The 23,299-nt window shown below is 38.8% G+C and overlaps 1 protein-coding gene across 2 annotated transcripts in view; it reads right to left on the bottom strand.

Moving 5' to 3' along the window:
• Positions 1-2,272: 2,272 nt before the first annotated feature.
• Positions 2,273-23,299, bottom strand: part of LOC124776330 — a 319,804-nt gene continuing 298,777 nt past the window's right edge. The window contains exons 5-7 of one of the 2 annotated variants that reach the window (XM_047251268.1): positions 20,265-20,362; positions 15,231-15,396; positions 2,273-3,715 (exon numbers count right to left, since the gene is read on the bottom strand). In XM_047251268.1, coding sequence (XP_047107224.1) covers positions 3,609-3,715; positions 15,231-15,396; positions 20,265-20,362 — 371 coding nt within the window. In that variant the 3' untranslated portion in view covers positions 2,273-3,608. Of the gene's footprint in view, positions 3,716-12,571; positions 12,738-15,230; positions 15,397-20,264; positions 20,363-23,299 lie in introns of both variants that reach the window. The other variant, XM_047251269.1, reaches the window with a different exon arrangement.

The following is a 23,299-nucleotide window of genomic DNA, read 5'->3' as shown; positions in this document are numbered from 1 at the left end:
TACTCATTCCATTATTCCAGTATTTTTCTAGGCATTTCTAACACATCATATTAATGAGGCACCTGTAAGTTGCCTTTGGATATTTTCCAGCAGAGCTCAAACATTCAAACGAAACATGTATTTTGCAGTCATTGGCACCTCCATGACAGTAGCAGACTCCCAGACAACATCCTGCAGAGATGCAATGTGTTGAAGAACATTTTTGTGAATCCTACGATAATCAGGAGTGGTTTCCACTCAATATCAACTTGATCTATATGAGACAACTGAGTTTCTGAATGCTAGTAATCTAATGTAATCCTCTGCGAGTATAATTGGTAGAATGCTATGTATGACTGAGGGAATATGGCACAAAAGTAAATACAAAATTATTAAGACCTTTGTAGCCACTTGTTTACAAACTGCCTATTGGCTTCTACCATGGGTTCTTCGGCCTCTGCAAGTATGATTGGTAGAATGGTATGTATGACTGAGGGAATATGGCACAATAATAAATACAAAATTATTAAGGCTTTTCTGGCCACTTGTTTACTAGCTTCCTATTGGCTTCTGCGGTGGGTTCTTCAGCTTATGTTTGTTTGATGATTTTCCTGATGTTCTGCCAGCTAGCTAGCATTGTCGAAGCTCCACCCTCCATAGCTGGTAGTGGACAGGGAAATGTGACAATCAGAACTTGGTAAAAAAAAAAATGAACAGACTATATCTTAGCAAGGCATGAGGTCCTAAACTTAGCATATTGAAGGTGGATGGGAAACCAGTGGGAAGAGTGACAACAATTGAGCCAGTGTAGCATGGCCCCACTCCCTCACTATGGTGGCAACCATTTGTGAGTGTAAGTACTGATAGAAATATAAAAGTATGCTCGACTGACAAGCAGTCACCTGACAATATCAGCATGTCTCACTGAAAATTTCTGTAGACCAAGAACAAAGTTAAGTGTATCCATAATGGCCAATGACTAACTCTATGGAAACTGAGTGAAGTGTAGAAAATTTCATATGGCAACACCTCCACATAATTGAATGATCATCTCTGTGAGCAATGTTTGTCCTAGATGAAAGTCATCCAAGTTGACTCACTACAAAATATTATATGAAGAACAGGTTGAGTGCCTGGAATAAATTATTGCTGGCAGTTGGTGATAACTACACAGTTATGACTCTGAAATAATACTAGAACTCAACACTGCAGAGTGGAAACACCTGGTTCTTGTATGCCTGAAACGGAAGATGACATTTTTTTTTTCACTGAAGGTGCTCATGACGACATTCTTCTAATCAAATAATTTATCAGAATCACTCCTCTCTTGTGCTACCCTTATAGTAATTTATATAAAATGCATGTCCAGTGGCATTGTCAAGAATCAGCTACAACTTTGTCGGATTGAACAGCAACTTCATTATGATACTGTATGGTCCCTTGTTGTGAATCAAATTAATTATCTGCAAAAAAATCATTGTAACATATTTGAATCACCTTGTTTATACTCCATATCTCATTTCCAGTATTTTTATATTTATATATTCATCTTACTTAGGATATTAGTGACAAGAAATGTATGATAATTGATCTCAAGTGTGCAATGTGGCACAAGCTTCTACTAGGCCTATCTTCCATTGTCCTTTGCTCTGTTTCCATTCTCTTTTCTACCTGTAGCTTTTTGCTTTCTACTTCCTTATCATCTCTCCCCTCTTGTTATATTTTTAAATTGTGTTTGATTAAATCTTTCTTATTTTTTAAGACTCTTTTCCCTATCTTGTCTGTCATTTCATTTGGTTGGCTTTTTATTCATTTTCTACTGAACAGAGAATTGCTCTTGTATTAACATGTGCCTGAGAGTTGAAATCTTTCTATTCTTGTGCTCTGCTTCCTCTTCCTCTGGGCGCCATTGCTCCATCTACTTCTTCGAATCTTCAATGTTGATTTTTTTCTGTCGTAAAGGAGCTGATACATTTGCGTAGATCATCTTAATTTTTTTAAAATTTTTTGGCAAACTTGTGTGTAAAAACTCTCATATACATCTCAGTTCCATCAAACACTCCACAAATGTGCCCTTCAGCATTTCTTCATTAGAAATAACATATTTTCTACATATTATTCATTGAACTTTGTATGCTTCTTGATTTATTGCAGTTTTCTCACACTGGAACAACCATACCACCTATTTTCATCTTGTATTTGATTTGATATCTACCAAAATCAATGATAAAAATTAAAAGAAAAAGAAAAGGATGAGAATTTAGGATTCAAACAAGAAAGGAAACACACTGAATACTAGGTAAAAAAATTATTTTTATTGGATTTATACATAAAATATGATACAATCTTTGTAGAAAATTGAGGCTTCAATGCCTGAAATATATCTCACAACATAAAAAGAAACTCTTGTTAATGCACTGCAGTAATTTAATAATATACATCCATCTAAAGGTCTGCTGCTACCTAAACATCAAGCACACAACATAGATGATGATGTGAATTCACAGTTTCTTGTAACTTAAACATTAAGTAAATAAATATTCTTGAAAAAAAAATCACATATTTTCTTTCTAGAATTTTCTCCTTTCAGCATTTTCTGTTTTGAGCTCTCTGATGTTATGCATACAAACAAAAACAAAAATGATTTAATAATATTAACCCACAAATTCTATTCTGGAACTTCTACAAGTTCAATTTAATTCATATATCACACTTATTTTATGGAATTTCTTCATGAATTTTAACAGCAAGCAGTTGCTTTTGTCTCTCTCTCTCACATACACACTCTGTGGAAGCACAAGTCATCATTCATGTTCACTGACAAGAAATATTTTCACCTCCTCTTTGGTAAATTGCAGACCAGTTTGATTTTTTAATTATTTGTTCATGTGTCTAACTCCTGCCACAGAAGCACATCTGTCCAAACAGTATTACTACTAATATGTTCACAAGACAGCAAATTTCATACTTTTTTTACCATTATTTCAATATTCAGTTCATATGCAATGTGACTATTCATACACAAAGACAAGCACCATGTATACAGACAGGTGCATGATTATGTATCTGGTCACTTACGTATAAAACACACACACACACACACACACACACACACACACACACACACACACACACACACACATTCCCATCCTCACTCACAAGTAAATACATATCAGCACAAAAGCAATGACAGCAGATAGAAGGACTATATGGTGAACAGAGTATACAGCATTTCACCATATAATATTCCATCATAAATTATAACAGTTCTATGACAAAGCACCTTCGAGATATGTATGTGGATAAAAAATTAATATGCACTCTCCCTTAGTGTCCACTTACACATTCCATGCACAGGATCATACAGTCATATGGATGTAGTAGGCTTTTGTTGTGAGGGAAGGCTAGGCACTTGTTCAGTCAGTTCAGAATCTAATGTCCAGAAAAACCAAAATTACATAATTTTTGAATCCTTTTGTCTGACTGAAATTTATTATGAGCATTGGTCCTTCAGCAGAGAAAAAACCATATCTGCGAACATTTGGACCAGTTGAAGGAATATGTTGTTTTCAACACATTAACAGTGCAGCTGGTCATAAATAACATCCTATTTCTTGTGCAGGCTGCACTTAATAGTTGTATGGCCCATACTGAGAACCATGATAGTATGGCCCAGGGTATGCCGAAGGGGCTGGGTATCCTGTGGCATAAGCATACTGCTGTTTCTGTGGGTACACTGAAAAAGAGAAACAGATGATTCAAAATAGGAAAAGTTAGAAGTCCTACAAGTTTATAAATAATGCCATTTTCATAATTTCTGCAATAAATTTCTACAGCATAAGAAATTCATATAAAAATGATTAACACTGTTGTCCCCAAAGAATATTTGGGTTTGGTGTTTAAAAATATTATTTAAATGTATTTCTTAACATTGAAAATCTCATGTTAAAACATTTGATATAATGTTGCTGTAGAATATTGAAGAACTCTGGTTTAATGAAATTATCTACCATCAGGAAAATCTTCTGCCACTGTGTAGCCTCTTGATAAAATAGGTTATCCATTATCTCAAGTAATCATTAGTCAAAGACAATGAAGCAAAGTGGGTGTGGGTGTGGTTAGGGCCTCCTGTCAGGTAGACCGGTCATCCGGTACACCTCTTTTTAGCTGATACCACTCCAGCAACTTATGTGTCAATAGGAATGAAATGACAATGAAGACAACGCAACATCCAGTCCCTGAATGGAGAAAAATCTCTGTCACGGGCAGGAATCGAACACCGGTCCCTCACATGGCATTTTGCTGCACTGACAACTTGGCTTTGGAGGTGGACTGTGGTGCCACAAAGTGCATGCAGCAGACTGAAATGCATGATATCTGGTGAGAACTACTTTATGTGCATAAACTAATCATGCAAATATAAGACACTCCATATTGTTTCATTATTTGCAACATCAACAGGTGACCTGGTGGCTACTGCACTATGATTGAGGCCTATGGTTGATGTTTGAGGTTTGTATCAGGTGGAATAGGTGAAAGAAGAAAGTAGGCAATGAGGGGAGGGAAAGAGGGAAGAGGGTAGGGTGGCTGATGGCTAGAAGGAAGAGGATACAAGATAAAAGGGGTAGGAATGTGTTTCATGAACTCACTCTGTTGTAGGCAGGAGGATATGCATGTGGCACACGATTAAATGAAGGAGTAGATGGGTGGGGGGAGGGAGGGGGGAGAAAAGGGAATGAGGGAGACTTCAGAGATGAAAGGTTGAGAGTAGATTAATCGGATGAAGTGGGACATGTGGCTACACGGATGAGTGTGCGACAGTAGGTAGAGGATAAGATGTAATTCCCAACTCTGTAATTCAAAAAGCTGGTAATGAGAGGGAGTTTCCATAAGGCATAGCCTACTGAAGTTTAGCATATTGTGTTTAGCACATTTTCTGTCACTGGATGGTCACACTAGTCCTTGATCCCAGTTTACTGGCAGCCATTCTTTCAGGTGGACAGCTAATTGATAGTCATGACCACCAGATTGAGCGCAATGGTACCACTTCCTCCCAGCTGTCAGCTACCCTATGTGCCTGTCAAAGGCTCAATGCTGCAACTAAAAGGCGAGTGCTTCCCTATACAATTTACATATTCTTATTCAACCCAAGACTTTCTAGTTGTCTGTATGTGCTGGATTTGTATTACAAACACTGAATCAGAGTCATTGTCAGATAATGAACCATTCTATGGCTTTGAAGAACATGGACTTCCAGTCACTACAGGCCAAGAATTCAATTCTGACACTGACTTATCATGTGATGAAGACAGTAATTCTTCACATGTCACACCTGCTCAACAGTCTGTGCCAGGAGGAGATTCATCTGATGTTTCATTCATGGTGCTAACTTCATTTCAAATGCAATAGAGATCAATGTTTATGATGGCTTATGTGGTCCAGACCATTGTGAGTAGTTTGAGGCTAAGTATATTGAAAATTAGGTCTCTGTTGAAAAATGATTCCTGGGACATTCTAGACAGGCCTACAAATGAAAGAGTAATTGACTGTAGGGCTGTTTTGAGGGATAAATATAGAAGTGATGGATCCTTGCTGAGAAGGAAAGCAAGAATAGTTGCATGAGGATTCAACCAACAGCCTGGAGTTGACTTTGAGAAAAAATTCTCTCTAGTTGCAAGAACTGGATCATTTAGACTACTCAAGGCTTTATCAATCAAATTTGACTTGCGTGTCTCGCAACTGGATATCACCATTGAAATTTCTCAGTGGGTCAACTGACACATAACTACCCATGGAACTGCTGGATTTGCTGGTCAAATTTTTACAAAAGATGAAAGATGTGGAGAAAGTTAAGCTTGTTGTCAAGAAGGCAAGTGACATGCTCCAGACATTTAAGTATGGTGGTAAACTGTGTAAGTTTAAAAAAGCCATTTATGGGCTGCATCAAACAGGTTGACAGTGGTATGCCAAATTGAATGCAACCTTAAAATCAGTTGGATTGCATCCTACAAGTTCAGATCCATGTATCTTTCTAGACAGTGTAGCAAAATGTCCAGTCTTCCTACTCATTTAAGTAGATGATAATAGAATTGCTTCAGCTGACTCAGAAAGGGCAAAAGAAATCAAGTGTGAGTTACCTGACATATTTAATGTCACAGATATTGGTGCCATAAGGTGCTATCTGTGCATCAATGGAAATCAAAGTGGCTGCATCAAAAAAGGTTTAGACCAATTCAAAATGAATGAGTGCAAGCCAGTAAGGACTCCATTGGCAACTGGGAGCAAGTTGGATGCAACAGCTATGAATGCAGAATATGGTATTCGTTAGCCATTTAGAGAACTGGTTGGAGGGTTGATGTTCAGCACCATCGGTACTCGACTAGACGTATGCTTTGCAGTCAGTAAGCTAAGCCAGCGCAGCAACAGCTGTACAATAACAGCCATTCTTCTCTTCACTGGACAGTGGCTAAGTGAATACTTTAATACCTCAAAGAAACCATAAACAAGAAACTGACCAACATGAAAGGATAAGCACCTTTGGCTTCGCAGATGCTGACTGGGGAAGTTCCAATGGTGAGAGGAAGTCATATACTACCTACAATCTCATATTATCCAGATCAGAAATCTCCTGACGTTCAAGCAAGCAGGGAATTATTCCTGTTTCATCACATGAAGCTGAGCACATGAGCCTCACCGAAGCAGCAAAGGAATTGATTCGCCTGTCAGCTTTCATGAAGGAGTTGTACTTAGGAAATCTGTCATACATCACCCTGTTCAATGACAATCAGTCAACTGGAAATTTAGGACATAATCAAGTTTTTCACTCAATGGCAAAGCACATTCATATAAAACATCACTTCGTATGTCAGGTTCTACAACAGTGTCTCCTGAAACTAGAACATCTGCCTCCATCACCAAAGTATGAGAAATTTGTTGAAGGACTGGGACTTACACCCTGGAACAATAAACTTAAGTCTCAATTCTTAATTTACAAGGTCCTGCTGAAAACTAAAGCCTCTGAATTTTTTGGGTGAAAACATTTAAACCTTTTTAAATACAATGAACATTATTAACATTTTACATCTTTATTATTCATGTATATGTATTTATTTCTCAACATAGTCACCCTGACGACAAACACATTTCTCCCAACGAGAGACGAGTCTGTTGATGATGTCACTGTACAATGTCTGACTTTGCTGGTGGAGCCAAAAGCTCACCTCTGCTTGCATCACTTCATTGCTATCAAAGTGAAGTCCTCAAAGATGTTCTTTAAGATCTGGGAACAGATGAAAATCGGATGAGGCGAAGTCATGACTGTATGAAGGATGATCTATAACAGTGCACCCAACAATTTTGAATGTAGTTGGCTGTGTTGATAGCTTTGGCCCTAAACAATGGCAGAAGTACTGCTTTGAGCAGCATACAATGAGTTACTATGACCAAGGAACAGTTATTTCATTCAGTGACACCATTCTGTTGCGGTGTGTATGGAACTGTTTGATGACACTGTATTTTTGCCATTCCGAGGAAGGAGTCCATTCTTTCACTCCTTACTGTTGTCTGACTACAAGGATTTAATTTTATAACTAGTCTGATTTTCAACTAGGTTCTGAATTCAATGAATTTGTCAACAACTTCTCCTTTCTGACAAAAGAAACAGACTTGAAACTATCTGCTGCAGTTGTCTATAAAGGCTATAAAAAATCTTGCACCACTTTGAGATGTTTCTCTCACTAGTCCACAGACATCAGAGTGAATTAACTCCAGAAGTTTGTTTATTATTTCACTTATCATTTGGTGAAGGCAGTGGTCATGATTTTTCTTTTAGGACACATAGTGCATCCAGTGAAATTGACAGCACTGAATTTCAGACCTGTCACATACTTATTTTTGAGCATTTTGGTCATATCTCATGAGTTAAAGTGACCTACTCAAGCATGCCAGATTTCCAAATCAAATTATCATTACTTTCAGCTCAGCAATGACACACACCTTTGGACAATTTTCTTCTAATTAAAACAAGTTAACAACAAAATTTGCAATCACTTTACCTTTACCATTGGTATCTTGTATATCTGTATGAGTTTTCTCAAATGTCACTATGTGGTTGTTGTCCACAACCTTTGCCACAGAAATTAAGATTGGTTTCAAGTTTTGGCAAGTACAAAGTGGTTTTTCAGCATTATGGAGTTGGCGCCACTGGCTGTGTTTGCGATTTGTGTGTCACTTCCAACTGTCTTTTGCATAGTTCTTTTTTCTGTACACATTAAATTCTCTTGCATTTTTGTCACATGTGTGAACACTCAAATTGTTGCACATGTGTGATGCGTAACCACTGTCTAATTACCCAAACTTTTGGAGTCACAAATCTTTCATAGAGAGACAGCAACGACCTTCGTTGACATTGTTTGCAACTTGGACACCCAGTTTCTTTTTGATAAAGCACTCATCTCCTTTGTGTCCCTTCTTGACACAATAGCTGCATTTGTATGCTGATTCTTCCCTTTTTTGTTTTTGTTTTGATTTTTTTCTGATTTGTCACTGTCACTCACAGAACGTTTTTGCTTGTTCACAAAATGTTTACCCAATTTAATGAACACTGTTGCACTCATACTCTCACTGTCTTTCTGAATCCTTGCTTTGTGTTCTTCCTTGATTTTTACTTTCAGCATCTCAACATCTTGTACACTGTCACAGGATTCAAAAGCACATCTAAAATTTTTGCAGTTATCTGGGAGACTGTAGAGCAACATTATTGTAAACAGATTACTGTATATGTTGATATCCATTTCTTGTAACTTGTCCATAAGATCGAAGAATTCAGTAACATGTTGTGCCATGTCATCAAGAGGTTGCATTTTATGAAGCTTGAGGCATTTGACCAGCACTGCATTGCGAGCAGGTCCTTTGGACGCATAGACGGATTCAATCCATACCTGAATTGGTGTAGTGCAGTTATTTACTTGCTTCAGCTCAGTGGGGTTGATAGATAAAATCAAATCTGTTATTACTTTTCTGTCTGCTACTATCCTTACTTTGTATGCATTTTCTGCAGCACAGAGCACTTCACCTTCACCAATCACTGCAGGCTGTGGTATGTCTCTAGATAGCTCCTCCAAGTAATGTTTTTCATGTGTAGTTCTTTGACTTGCATTCTCCAATTATCAAGTGACAGCATTTATAGCCAAACACTGTATGCAACAGTCATATGCACCATATTTGTTATGTTATCAAACTTATTTCTCTAGTTTTCAGCTTATGAATTTAAGGTTTCACCTAATCGTAAAATGTTGGTTTTCCCATTTGTTTAACCTGGGCCCATAACCTTGGGGGATTTGGTTTGACAATACAGGCATGACATGTAACTACAGAACAACTTTATTTGTAATTCACTGTATGGAGAATAATACAGAACTACTAACGACCGACCCAAAAACATTATGCATAGTGACATCTGATGGTAAAATTTGAACCTCAACACAACCGTCTAGTAATGATACTTTCCTTTAGACAACTGCAACCCCACTGAACAATCTGAGTTTCCTGCCAGCTCTTTCTGATAAATAATTTGCATAACATATTATTCCCCACATTTATGTTTACAGAACACTATTTTTTACCATAATCTGGGTTCAGTGTGATGGCCTTACACCTCCTTGCTGGGAGGGCATGTATGCCCTCATGGTATCACCCTAGTGGTCAACGTTGGAGCTAACATCTTGCTGCACCAATAACCTCTCCACCATCCACCTACTTCTTCCCGTGGAGTGCATACTTCACTGGACCAAACAGATGGTAGACGGAAGGTGTGTAGGTGGTGAGGACCCCATCGGGCACACATCTTTGAATACCCCAAATGGTGGACGAGTGTGTCAGCACTACTAACAGAAACGTCCAGTTGTGCAGTGAGAGGTTTGATTGTGATCCCTTGACTGCCTCAAATGAGAGTGTCTGCTGCTCGTTCTAACATTGCAGGAATCGCACCTGTGTATGGTTGGCTGGCATGTGTTAAATCAGACAGGTTGGCGTGACCCTGTTGCAGTGATGACAGACACTTCATCCGATGACTTATTACGCAGACATTCTGCAAGCACCTATGAATATTTTCAGTGCTATAATTTTCTGTAAAAAGAAACTCAATAACAGCACTCTGCTTGGAACACACCTCTGTTACAGACACCATTTTGAAGACTACATATAGTGCTGCCACCTACTGGAACTTGCATGAAGCTATATGGGCTGAAGTGAGTATATTCCACGATGTCCAACAAAAAATTCTGCATTTATCCAACTGAAACTAACCTAGAAAAACAATTTGTTGCATAAATTGTCAAAATTCCCCCCCACAGCAATCCTATTACATTTCCTTGGGGCACATAACATGTAACTTTTTTTCTATGTAACATTTATTTCCCATCTTCTGTATTGGGTTCTAAAGCCAAAACCAATCACATATCTAAGAAGATATTATGTACCATTGCATTTTCACCATCTTTTGACAATGTGGTAAAGTATCAAATGTTTGTCAGAAATCTAGGAAGATGGAATCTATCTGTAATCAGTCAAAAACACTGGAAAATTTACTTGCTCTATTACCAAAAATCATGTTCTTAACTTAGTAGGCTGCAGCTATTCTCCATTGTTTTGCAATTCCCATTCTTAAGCACCATATTGTATTTCAGTACATACACTCTGCAAACCACAGTCAATACATACACTCTGCAAACTGTAGTACAGTGCATGGTGAAAGGTATTTTGTACCAGTATTATTTATGCTCTGTTCTATTCTATTATTTATGGAGTCAGGAAAGACAACTGGATGTCTGCATCTAATATTTGTAGAACACTGTTAGTGGGAAAAGTGAGCTGATTACTACCCAAGTGATGCTCTTGAACCCATGAGTCCTTGAGAGAAGTTTCTCAAGAAACATTATTATGTTTGAGCTTAGGGTACTCAGGATCCTGAGTAATATTATGACCTCTTTGTCAACAGAACATTCATAAACATCTGCAGCCATTCTCTGCAAACCACTGTGAAATGTGTGGCAGAGGGTACTACACTGTACCACTTTAAACCCTATACCACTTTAAACCCAAAGATTTTATCTTGCTGCCAGGAGCAATATGTGTGCTTTCTAATTATGTGAAACCATTTGCTATGCAACATATCCTTGATAAAAATGGACTACGGACAATGTAAATTTTAATAGGAATTCAGCTGGGGCCTGGTACACTGATAACTTTAAGTAGTTTCAATTGTTTTTATGGTAGTTATTTCATACCATATACATTCCTGAATTTGCTCAGCAGTCAAATCTAATGGGACTGCTATGTGTTACTGCATTTTTTAAATGCAGAATTCAATTTCTCGGGTTGCTTGGTATCATATGTTTTGACACTAGATTGATCCATATCCATAAGACAAGATGGAAGGCTTTGGACTACTTATTGAATTTATATAAAAATTAGAACTTCTTAGCTCTTTTATGAGCAATTACTATTTAGATAGCAAATAAACTGTAAACTATTGTTGGTAACTTATCACTATTTATACCCTAATTATATTCTGATAGCCAGTACCCCCTTTGATGCAGATTAGATTTGCAGCAACTGCACTAGTATTCTGTGAAATCTAAGCCCTCATTGACTTCTTTGCTCTGATTCATGGGATGACTGATTAGGCTTTAATAAACTGACTGTCAAACCCAACACTTTGATTAAATTTGAATCTTATTCTCAGTTTATTAGTTTGCTTTGTGCTCTTATCTCAATATATCCTTAACAGCCCCAACCAGATACATGAAGCATGGTCAAGTTTTAACTGAAGCAAACCCTGCCATGTGACAATCAGTTTATTAAGATCTCAACAACCATCCCATATCTCAGAGCGCAAAATCAAAAGGGGCTACATGCTTCACAAACTTTCAGCATAGTTATTAGATAGCAAAACTAACACTCACAGAACCTTATAGAAATCAGTCAATGAGGATGGAAGTGTCAGTTCAAACTGGATACCCAGTAATGTACTTTGTATCATTAACATTAATAAACTCAAAAATTACTGTCATTATAATTAAAATCAAAAATTACTGTCTTCATTATTACTGCTACTTTTCCTAGTGTCTTATCTCACAAGCATCACAAATTTATTCTTACTCTGACTGAAGAATCTACTCTGCTCTTCTACATGTAACTGTTTCCTTTTGACCCCTGTTTTGGCTTTACTGCCTTCCCTTTTTCCTTCCTTATAGCTTCTTGCCCATTTTTTTATCTTAGCTATTGTTGGTGCAAGCTTGCTTCAAAATAATTCAAACAATACAGCTTTTACATTTAATTATTTGTGATTATCCTTTTCTCCAATCAGGTTAGCTATGCTAAACTATGTCAATATGAGAGAGTATTTATCCAATTATGCCAATTTAAGATATTCAAATAAGTATTGTGAGCACTTTAGAATGCAAAAGCCATGCAAATCTGTTGTCTGTGTACACAATTTTACTTAAATGAAATCTATTACAGTTCCTGCTTTATTAATTAATTATCCATGATTATTAATATCTATCACAGCTCTAGTTAAATGAAAGCTTACCAGGCATTAAATACTGCATGTTCATTGCTTCCTCCTTTTCTCGCTCACCTCTCAAACAAATGGCAGCAGCTGAGAATAATATGGCTGAAACCAGGGCCCAGCCAACACCGATCCAAGCAAGAATATATGACCAGTCATATGATATATGTGAGTTATCCCTCAGCACCTGTTTCAAGCATTACATAAAGCAGTTATTGCCTGTTAGTAGCGAAATGTTAAGCTGTTGGAGATGTGTTTGTTTAGTATAGCTGAAACCAGAAGATCTGAAACCTCAGTCCCTTAAAAAAAAACCTTATGGCAGTACTATCACCTGTACTACAGTAATGCATGTTATTTGCTTTGTATATTAACCTCAGGCTATGTGGTTAAAGAAAAATAAAAGCATGTGACATAATTAATACTTGCAGCTAGTTACTGAATCATTACACTTGTGGAGATCAATGAGAGAGAAAAAAAGAAGTTGATTGGATCTTTGTATAAATCCAAAAGTGTTTCTGGAAAACAGAAACAATCATGGACAGTCTTGCATCAAAATGATCAAAACGGTTGCACATGTCATTTACCCATTTATTAAATTTTTGTTGTGGGTCAAAGCCTACTGCAAGCCTTTTGACTTGACACAATCTTAGCAGCTTGTTTGTCAATGGTGTCGCAGTTCTTTGTTTGGCATCACAAGAGTAAATAGAATCACTTCTAGACTTATTCCCTACATTCCTTGGAAATACCACTTCGTTTCTTGTCTTAAATTCCTATACAAATTCAAACACAACTTTAAAGGATGATGAATATTGCACTGTACAGCAATAGCTAGCAAAGAACAGTGAGCACCTTAATTGGGTACTTTGCTGACTGCTTCTCTTTACATATACAATATTCCACCCCTTAAGTGCGAAATTGTATGGATATTATAAGCCCACAAATATTTGATTGTCTTTGATACAAACAACTTACACTTTATATCAACAACTTAAACTCATAGAAACTGTTGACTGTCAGTATCAAAGCACATACTTCAACACAGCCCATGTAGAGAACCAAACTCTACATTCAAAACCATTTGCCCCTCTTCTCTGCATTGTTTATGCCATGGTGTAACTGATGCTCCAACAGTATTCACCATACTATATTCTTTGTGGTATGCACATCATGCACAAGTTCAGGGGTACCTATTGATGAATCTTCTTCCAAATGATCCAATACCCCCTCCTCAAATGCTACTGTCCAAACAATTCTTCACCAAGATTCTTCTCAGTCCTCTGTAGCTTGAATGACCTAGCTTCTCATAGATTTCTATCCACATGGACAAATTCTCTCCAATTACAACAAAGCCTCTTGGATTTTTTTTCTGTATACTGATAAGGCTTCCTGAGTAACACATCCTCCTCCAACATATGTTACAGGCATGTCTGGAAATTCCTGTAATTAGTAATGCACCATCTTTAACTCCATCTGAACAGGACTGACTTGAGGCCCAACAGTAACGACTGCTCAGTGTGTCATTCTCAGCCCACAGGCATCACTGGATGCAGATATGGAGGGGCATGTGGTTAACAAACCACTCTCCCAGCCATTGTGAGTTTTCATGACAGGAGTCACTACATCCCAATCAAGTAGCTCCTCAATTGGCCTCACAAGGGCTGAGTGCACCCTCCTTGCCAACAGTGCTCGGCTGACTGGACAGTCACCCATCCAAGCACTAGTCAAGCCTGACAGCGCTTAACTTTGGTGACCTGATGGGAACAAGTGTTACCACTGCAGCAAGTCCACTGGCATCTTTAACAAAGAGCTGTGGACTATAAACAGTTGTAAACTCCACCATGGACACATCCCATGTATTTCTATATTATTGTTCAAGGTAGTGCCACCAGGATCAATGTCGCAGGCAGCTGTTATGAAACATAAGCAGTTTACAAGCAGCTACCCAATGTGCATTGCTCATTCAATAACTCATACCACTCCCAAAATACTCAGATTTGGATCCTCTAGTTCCACCATCCTAGTGTATTTAGTTCGTACCTGTTACTTTTAATTCACAAACTGTATCTCTGACACCGAGTTTTGCAAGGTATTATTAGTGTGTTGGTCACTGTTATTGACAATTAATTCACTTCATACCTAACTTTCTACAGTACTGTAAAGTAAGATAACATCACAACACTTTTGAAGTTGTATGTTAGTTTTATTCTCCCTGTCTTTAAGGATGTCTCTAATATTGACTAACAGTAACTGCATAACAGTTCCTCCATCCTAGTGTATTTAGTTCATGCCTGTTACTTTTAATTCTCAATTCTGAATAAAATAAAGATTATCAATGGTGGCAACAACAATACTTTCAACATTCACTGTCACATTTATAGTTTACTGCCAGGACAACTATTTCAACAAGAAAATAGTAAACATCATTTTCCATTTCAGTAATTTTAGTTAAACTTGTCCTATACCAATCATCAGCTTCTTTTCTCTCTCAGAACATGATCTTCACTAAGTGCTTCTCTTTAATCCTAGTCAAGGTTCCTCTCTTTTCCATAGAAGGTAGAAGGGAACTGCAGATGGGAAACAATTACCACTCACTATTTCATTGTGAGATGTTTCACTAAATGCTGAAGCTTATCTAGAAAATACAAGGGACTGGGTTTACAGATGCCTCAAGCAGCTATACCTGGCATGATGTACTGCACATTCTTCACTTTTTCTGCCTCTTTCTCATTACGTAGGCAGACAGCAGCGCTGAGGAATAATGAAGATGAAACAAGGGAGAATCCAACACTGATCCACGCCATGATGTATGACCAGTCATAGGAGATGGTCGTCTCTGCTTGTAGTGCCTAGTACAAAATATTTCTTTAACATATTTTATTTTAGAAATTATAACTTGTAAGCAAGAACCAAAAAGATTGCTGCACACCTAAATAAAAGTTAAACTGCCATTAATTGTGGCACATAAATAAGGAAAAAGAATACAAGAAGTTAATTCTTGCACAAAAGTAACATCGGCAATCAGCCACTGTTAGTAATGCAGTTTATTATGAACAAATAGTGTCATTACGAATTTAAAACGGATAGATTCATCATTATATTTTTCTTCATGTTCAAAATTTAAATTACACTATGTGATCAAAAGTATCTGGACACCTGGCTGAAAATGACTTACAAGATCATGGTGCCCCCTTCGGTAATGCTGGAATTCAATATGGTTTTGGCCCACCCTAAGCCTTGATGACAGCTTCCACGCTCACAGACATATGTTCAATCAGGTGCTGGAAGGTTTCTTGGGGAATTGCAGCCCATTCCTCATGGAGTGCTGCACTGAGGAGAGGTATCGATGTCGGTTGATAAGACCTGGCATGAAGTCAGCAATCCCAAAGATCCCGAAGGTGTTCTAGAGAACTCAGTTCAGGACACTGTGCAGGCCAGTCCATTACAGGGATGTTATTGTCATGTAACCACTCCGCCACAGACCGTGCATTATGAACAGATGCTCAATCGTGTTGAAAGATCCAATCGTCATCCCGGAATTGCTCTTCAATAGTGGGAAGCAAGAAGGCGCTTAAAAAATCAATGTAGGCCTGTACTGTGATAGTGCCACACAAAACAACAAGGGGCGCAAGCCTCCCACATCATACCACGACCACCTCCAAATTTTACTGTTGGCACTACACACACTGCAGATGATGTTCACCAGGCATTCGCCATACCCACACCCTGCCATCAGATCGCCACATTCTGTACCATGATTCATCACTCCACATAATGTTTTTTCACTGTTCAGTCATCCAATGTTTGCACTTCTTACACCAAGCAAGGCATCGTTTAGCATTTACCAGTGTGGTGTGTGCTTAAGAGCAGCTGCTCGACCGTGAAATCCCAGTTTTCTCACCTCCTGCCTAACTGTCATAGTACTTGCTGTGGATCCTGATGCAGTTTGGAATTCCTGTGTGATGGTCTGGATAGATGTCTGCCTATTACACATTACAACCCTCTTCAACTGTCAACAGATGAGGTTGGCCTGTACGCTTTTGTGCCGTATGTGTTCCTTCACATTTCCACTTGACTACCACATTGGAACCAGTGGACCTAGGGATGTTTAGGAGTGTGGAAATCTTGTGTACAGATGTATGAAACAAGTGACACCCAAGCACCTGACCACGTTCGAAGCCCATGAATTCCGCGGAGTGCCCCATTCTGCTCTCTCACAATGACTAATGACTACTGAGGTCGCTAATATGGAGTATCTGGTGATAGGTGGCATCACAATGCACCTAATATGAAAAATGTACGTTTTTGAGGGTGTCCGGATACTTTTGATCACATAGTGTAGCTAATGCTAAACACGAGATGTTGGCTGTTTCTCATTGTGATGAAAATTTCTTGAGGTAGTGTTACCACTGAAAATCTTGCATGACTTTATGCCATTTTTAACTATTTTGAAACAATTCATATTTGACAGTTTATTATTATTATTCTTCACCTATGAGCCCAATAGGACCACGCAAAGTACAGTTCATCAATATCACTTTTGATGGTTGGCCTTCCATTGTGTCCAAATTTGTTTCATCCTTTCAGAATAAACTCTCTTACTTTCATCAGACCACAGTGTTCCAATCCATTTTCTAATTTACCTCTGACTAACTTTCCAAGCAAGTATCTTTTGCCTGAATCTTTTCCTATCTGTAACATCTGCCTGAGTTTAATATACAAGATACAGCACTTTTCTATTGAATGTTGCTTACTGTTCTGTGAAATACAAACTCCTTCAAAAAGTCAACACTATCACAAAATGGTGTAGGATTTTTGATGGCACCATCATCCTACCAAACTTTCAGCACAGCAAAATACAGCCAACATCTTGCATTTAGCATACACTATTTTAAATACTAAACATCTGATGCTGAATCTGTCACTTCAAAACCTATTCCTAATAAATACAATTATTAACAATGACTGGTTGCTCTTTTTACTTTTGTGTAGTAATGAAGAATTTACCTGTATGTTTATAAAGCCATGGTCACAACATGTAAGTTTTCCCGTAAATATACAATCAATTAAAACTTAATAACTCAGAGCACTTGTGATACAAAATAGAAATAAACATTTGTTAACTCCACTGCACAAAAAGGACTGCATCAAGGATGATAATATAACAGATGTGATATAACAGGAAATATGCAGAGTTAAAGACTTTACAGGTCTAGCACAAAAGAAATAAAAACCTCTATTCAGCTCAGGTTCAAAGCTGGAGATGTAGTACAGTAGGACTCTCTACTTTCCCACACTGTACATTGTTTTCATTATGGGATGGTTAACAAGTTTGAAAGTGTCTGGCTAAAAGCCCACAGATGTGGAGTTTCATCTCAGGTTGCTTTTGAAATTAACCGTTTTTAATAATATTTTGTGTACGAGAAATTTGGGTAGCTGAATTTAGAGTCTGGAAACGACATTAATTTCTTCGTTCTCCTAGCAAGTGAGATCATTCACAGGTTACAGTAGGCAAGAGTATACTACTTACAAAAGGTATCATACACTCCTGGAAATGGAAAAAAGAACACATTGACACCGGTGTGTCATACCCACCATACTTGCTCCGGACACTGCGAGAGGGCTGTACAAGCAATGATCACACGCACGGCACAGCGGACACACCAGGAACCGCGGTGTTGGCCGTCGAATGGCGCTAGCTGCGCAGCATTTGTGCACAGCCGCCGTCAGTGTCAGCCAGTTTGCCATGGCATACGGAGCTCCATCGCATTCTTTAACACTGGTAGCATGCCGCGACAGCGTGGACGTGAACCGTATGTGCAGTTGACGGACTTTGAGCGAGGGCGTATAGTGGACGTACCGCCGAATTGCTCAACACGTGGGGCATGAGGTCTCCACAGTACATCGATGTTGTCGCCAGTGGTCGGCGGAAGGTGCACGTGCCCGTCGACCTGGGACCGGACCGCAGCGACGCACGGATGCACGCCAAGACCGTAGGATCCTACGCAGTGCCGTAGGGGACCGCACCGCCACTTCCCAGCAAATTAGGGACACTGTTGCTCCTGGGGTATCGGCGAGGACCATTCGCAACCGTCTCCATGAAGCTGGGCTACGGTCCCACACACCGTTAGGCCGTCTTCCGCTCACGCCCCAACATCGTGCAGTCCGCCTCCAGTGGTGTCGCGACAGGCGTGAATGGAGGGACGAATGGAGACGTGTCGTCTTCAGCGATGAGAGTCGCTTCTGCCTTGGTGCCAATGATGGTCGTATGCGTGTTTGGCGCCGTGCAGGTGAGCGCCACAATCAGGACTGCATACGACCGAGGCACACAGGGCCAACACCCGGCATCATGGTGTGGGGAGCGATCTCCTACACTGGCCGTACACCACTGGTGATCGTCGAGGGGACACTGAATAGTGCACGGTACATCCAAACCGTCATCGAACCCATCGTTCTACCATTCCTAGACCGGCAAGGGAACTTGCTGTTCCAACAGGACAATGCACGTCCGCATGTATCCCGTGCCACCCAACGTGCTCTAGAAGGCGTAAGTCAACTACCCTGGCCAGCAAGATCTCCGGATCTGTCCCCCATTGAGCATGTTTGGGACTGGATGAAGCGTCGTCTCACGCGGTCTGCAGGTCCAGCACGAACGCTGGTCCAACTGAGGCGCCAGGTGGAAATGGCATGGCAAGCCGTTCCACAGGACTACATCCAGCATCTCTACGATCGTCTCCATGGGAGAATAGCAGCCTGCATTGCTGCGAAAGGTGGATATACACTGTACTAGTGCCGACATTGTGCATGCTCTGTTGCCTGTGTCTATGTGCCTGTGGTTCTGTCAGTGTGATCATGTGATGTATTTGACCCCAGGAATGTGTCAATAAAGTTTCCCCTTCCTGGGACAATGAATTCACGGTGTTCTTATTTCAATTTCCAGGAGTGTATAATCTGACAGACAATGTGAATAGAACTGTCAGATTGTCTGGTAAACAAAAGAAAAATCCAATACCAGTCTACAGTATAGAGCACCATTTGTGATATGTTACTGGTCTCAATTACATTAATTAGAAGACACAGGACAAAATTTGCAGACCAATGCGAGTGAAATTAATACTGGTTTACTGCAAGAATTATAGGAAAATGCTATGTAAATTGAAATCTTATTTTAAGTTTAACTAATGTACTGAATGCAAAAACTGTATTTTGACTCATTCAGTTGTGTACAATGTGCCTATCTATATTCTTACAAGTTAATTATTAGAGATTTTCAACAAATATCTACGCACATCTTAATCTAAAAATGCCTCTGAACTAATATTTCAGAATTTTTCTCTGCCTCATGTACATTTTTCTCTATCTTTACTGATTCATGTGAAATCACAAGTATTACTTAATGCCAATTTTCTCTTTAAAATTATGCATGCTGAAACAATGTTAGGAATGTTATTAATCATCTATAAACATGTATTATTCATCTTTAAATATTCCATATGCAACATGAGAAAATTAATATTATAGTCATCCTGGAAAATTACAACCTGCCAGACCACATACAATATGTCAGCTTTTGGAAACAAGCTATGTAACTGCAACTGTACAGCAGTTTTCTTAAGACTTAAATATTTTCAATCATTTGGGTTTTTTAAACTAACATCAACTATGTTCCTAGCATTTGAATTAGTGTGTTAATAAATGCAACATATAAAATGCTTACGGGGTTCCACTGCCGATAGAACTCCTCACCAACAATCTTCTCTTTCTCGTAATATTCAACCCCATGCCAGAGTCCCATACCTCCTGCACTCAGGAGACCTGCAGCAAGAAAATAAAAGTAAGTACTGTATTATTATTTTCAGTATCTGATAAATGTGTTTTTTCCTGTGAATTAAATGTACAAAATACACGGGGGTTTTACAACAGTAGTCCTTCCTGTGTTTTAGAAACATATCAGACCTACGAACTATATCAGCAAATTGTTATTATTACTCAGCAGTTTTAATCTTGTCTGTTGCACCCTACGGCTAGTTCCTTTCCCACTGCGTTCCACCGCAACCACATTGTGAGGACATTAGATTAAACCCCCCCTCCCCCACAAACATACACTCACTAGTCTCACTTTTAGTAATTACTGATCACAGATTAGCTGGGTAAGAGCAAGAGATTGCTGCATTTGAAACTGTAAAAGAGCCTGGTATAGGGTAGGATTGCATCCAGAAACAGGGACTTTCAATGTTAGGCCCTATGGAGTAACTCCAAGGGACAAGCTGGTTTCAGGAAACAGAATGTGGGACCTTAGTTTTAATAGTGCAAAAGGAACTCATGTAATATGAGATGGGATTCATCATGGCAAGAGAGGACAGTTTGTAGAGCCCGATCGTCTGTCACAAATTTATTCACGAATTTCGCATTTATTTTCTTTTCCACCATCCACTTATCTTGTGTCACTTTAGCTGCCAAGCTAAGTAGCTTACATTTTCTCCTGTGACTTTAGCTTTCTTTTTACACAGGTTCAAAAATTTCGTCTGTTTTCAAGACTTTTCCGATCGATTTTTTCCTTTTATCATTTTTTGTATCAATATAGATCGCCCACACATTACCTCTTATTAACGATTTCCATACTAATTTTTCCAACTTTTTTTTGTTGTTTTTCTTCCATTTTTCTATCTTTTCCATCCTCTGCTTATTTATTTTTCTGCCACTCTCAGATTTTTAACTCTCCAATCTGTCCTCCTCTTGCCATGATGAATCCCATCTCATATTACATGAGTTCCTTTCGAAAACATGCCTTTGCACTAATAAAACTATGGACCCACATTCTGTTTCTTGAAACCTGCTTGTCCCTTGGATTTACTCCATAAGGCCTGACATTGTAAGTCCCTGTTCCTGGGTGTAGCCCTAACCTACACCAGGCTCTTTTACAGTTTCAAATACAGCAATCTCTTGCTCTTACCCAGCTAACTTGTGATCTATATGCCTCATCAACAAATTTCCACTCTACCAGACTTCTCTCCTTCTACAAAATCCTGCAGTTATCTGCACTTCATGTTTCATTGAATGGTGTCATCCTTTTAGCAATGATAGATAGATGGAGCCTACATTTTCTGCCCAACAGTATCTCCTGTCTTAATGTTTTTGTTTTGGTTTCTTTAAAGAATGGCATGCTTCTAATAATTTATTCATTTTCTGTGTTATGAAGGTTTAAGTTCTTGTACAGGAATGTGTCAATTGAAATGCTTTTGAATTTGCGAAACTAGTTATTACTGTAGTTTGTACATTGTTTTGCCTTGATGTGAAAATTACAGTTTTTGTTATGTACTATGTTTTTACACATTTGTTGAATAGCTCTGGTAATCATCTCAACCAACAATTTTAAGAAAAATTGTTACCAACTCATTTAGGCCAATGGTCGTCTAACGTTTCTGATCAAGAGCCAATACTCGCATTATTGGGCAGCACCTCAGGTCACATATGTACTGATCTTATCATTAGTTGGCGACCCCAACAGGCTAACTATAGTAAGGGTGTGATATGTTAGCTGCCGGCCTCCAAGTACTGCTTGTTAAAGTCGGCACCATTCGGAATACTTTGTGTCGACTGTTCTCAATTTCAGATTACTCAACTCCAAAGTTGTGACACAGTTGTTGCCTGACTATCTGTTGCGTTGTCTGTGTGAGTGGGTGATTAACTGCTTATTAAAAGTAATTTTATTTACATTTAAATACATTATACAATATCAGACACGCTCAGAAGTGTTTACTAAAACTTCTGTATGTAACTTTTCTTCTACTCATTGTGCTATATTACAACAGCCTTAGTTTAATTTCTTATTCCTTGCTACAAATACATACCACATTTGAGGATGACTATCTCTGTGATGCGCATATTAGAATCCAGGTTACTTCCATGTCAAAATTTATACCATAGCACCTGGTCGGTACGAGCTGTGCATGCCCGTGAGTTGTTAGCACATACCGCATTTGAGGATGACCATCTCTATGATGCGCATATGAGAATCCAGGTTACTTCCGTGTCAAAATTTATACCACAACACCTGGTCGGTACGAGTTGTGCATGCCCGTGAGTTGTTAGTACTAGATGACAAACAATCCTCCTCTCACATCCTCTTAAACCTGCAGTGGTCATGCTACTTCCCTTCTCTGTCCCTGAGGTGCGCGGCCAACTTTACTTAACTCATAGCCAAACTCACCAATGTCAATTAAGATCAAGCACATTTTAAAACATTACCATCTCTGCATGAATCTTTCTTTGTTACTGAGCAGGAAAAAACTACACTCTTAAGAAGCTCTTACCATTAATTGATGTTTTTGGATTCAGCTGTTAGTTACTAGGTGCATATTATTATAAAATGTGGCTGAGAACTGAAGGCTGCATGAATACTTGATTCAGGCCACATGCTGCCCATGGTCTGCAGTTTGACGAGCACTGATTTAGATCATGTATTTTTCTCCAACAGTATTTGATTTATAGATAAAAAAGTTACTACTGGTTCTATCAGGGATTTCTCATACTGAGGAAATTTACATAAAAAATTTTTTCGGAACTTCCTGGTAGATAAAGCTGTGTGCCAGACCGAGACTCGAACATTCTGGAAACATCCCTCAGGCTGTGGCAAAGCCATGTCTCCGCAATATCCTTTCTTCCAGGAGTGCTAGTTCTGCAAGTTTCGTAGGAGAGCTTCTGCTGAAGTTTGGAAGGTAGGAGGTGAGGTATTGGCAGAAGGAAAGCTGT

The sequence above is a fragment of the Schistocerca piceifrons genome, chromosome 2 (assembly GCF_021461385.2).
Source record: "Schistocerca piceifrons isolate TAMUIC-IGC-003096 chromosome 2, iqSchPice1.1, whole genome shotgun sequence".
NCBI lineage: Eukaryota > Metazoa > Arthropoda > Insecta > Orthoptera > Acrididae > Schistocerca > Schistocerca piceifrons.
Note: the sequence above shows the minus strand (reverse complement) of the source record. Positions and strands in the feature narration are given on the sequence as shown.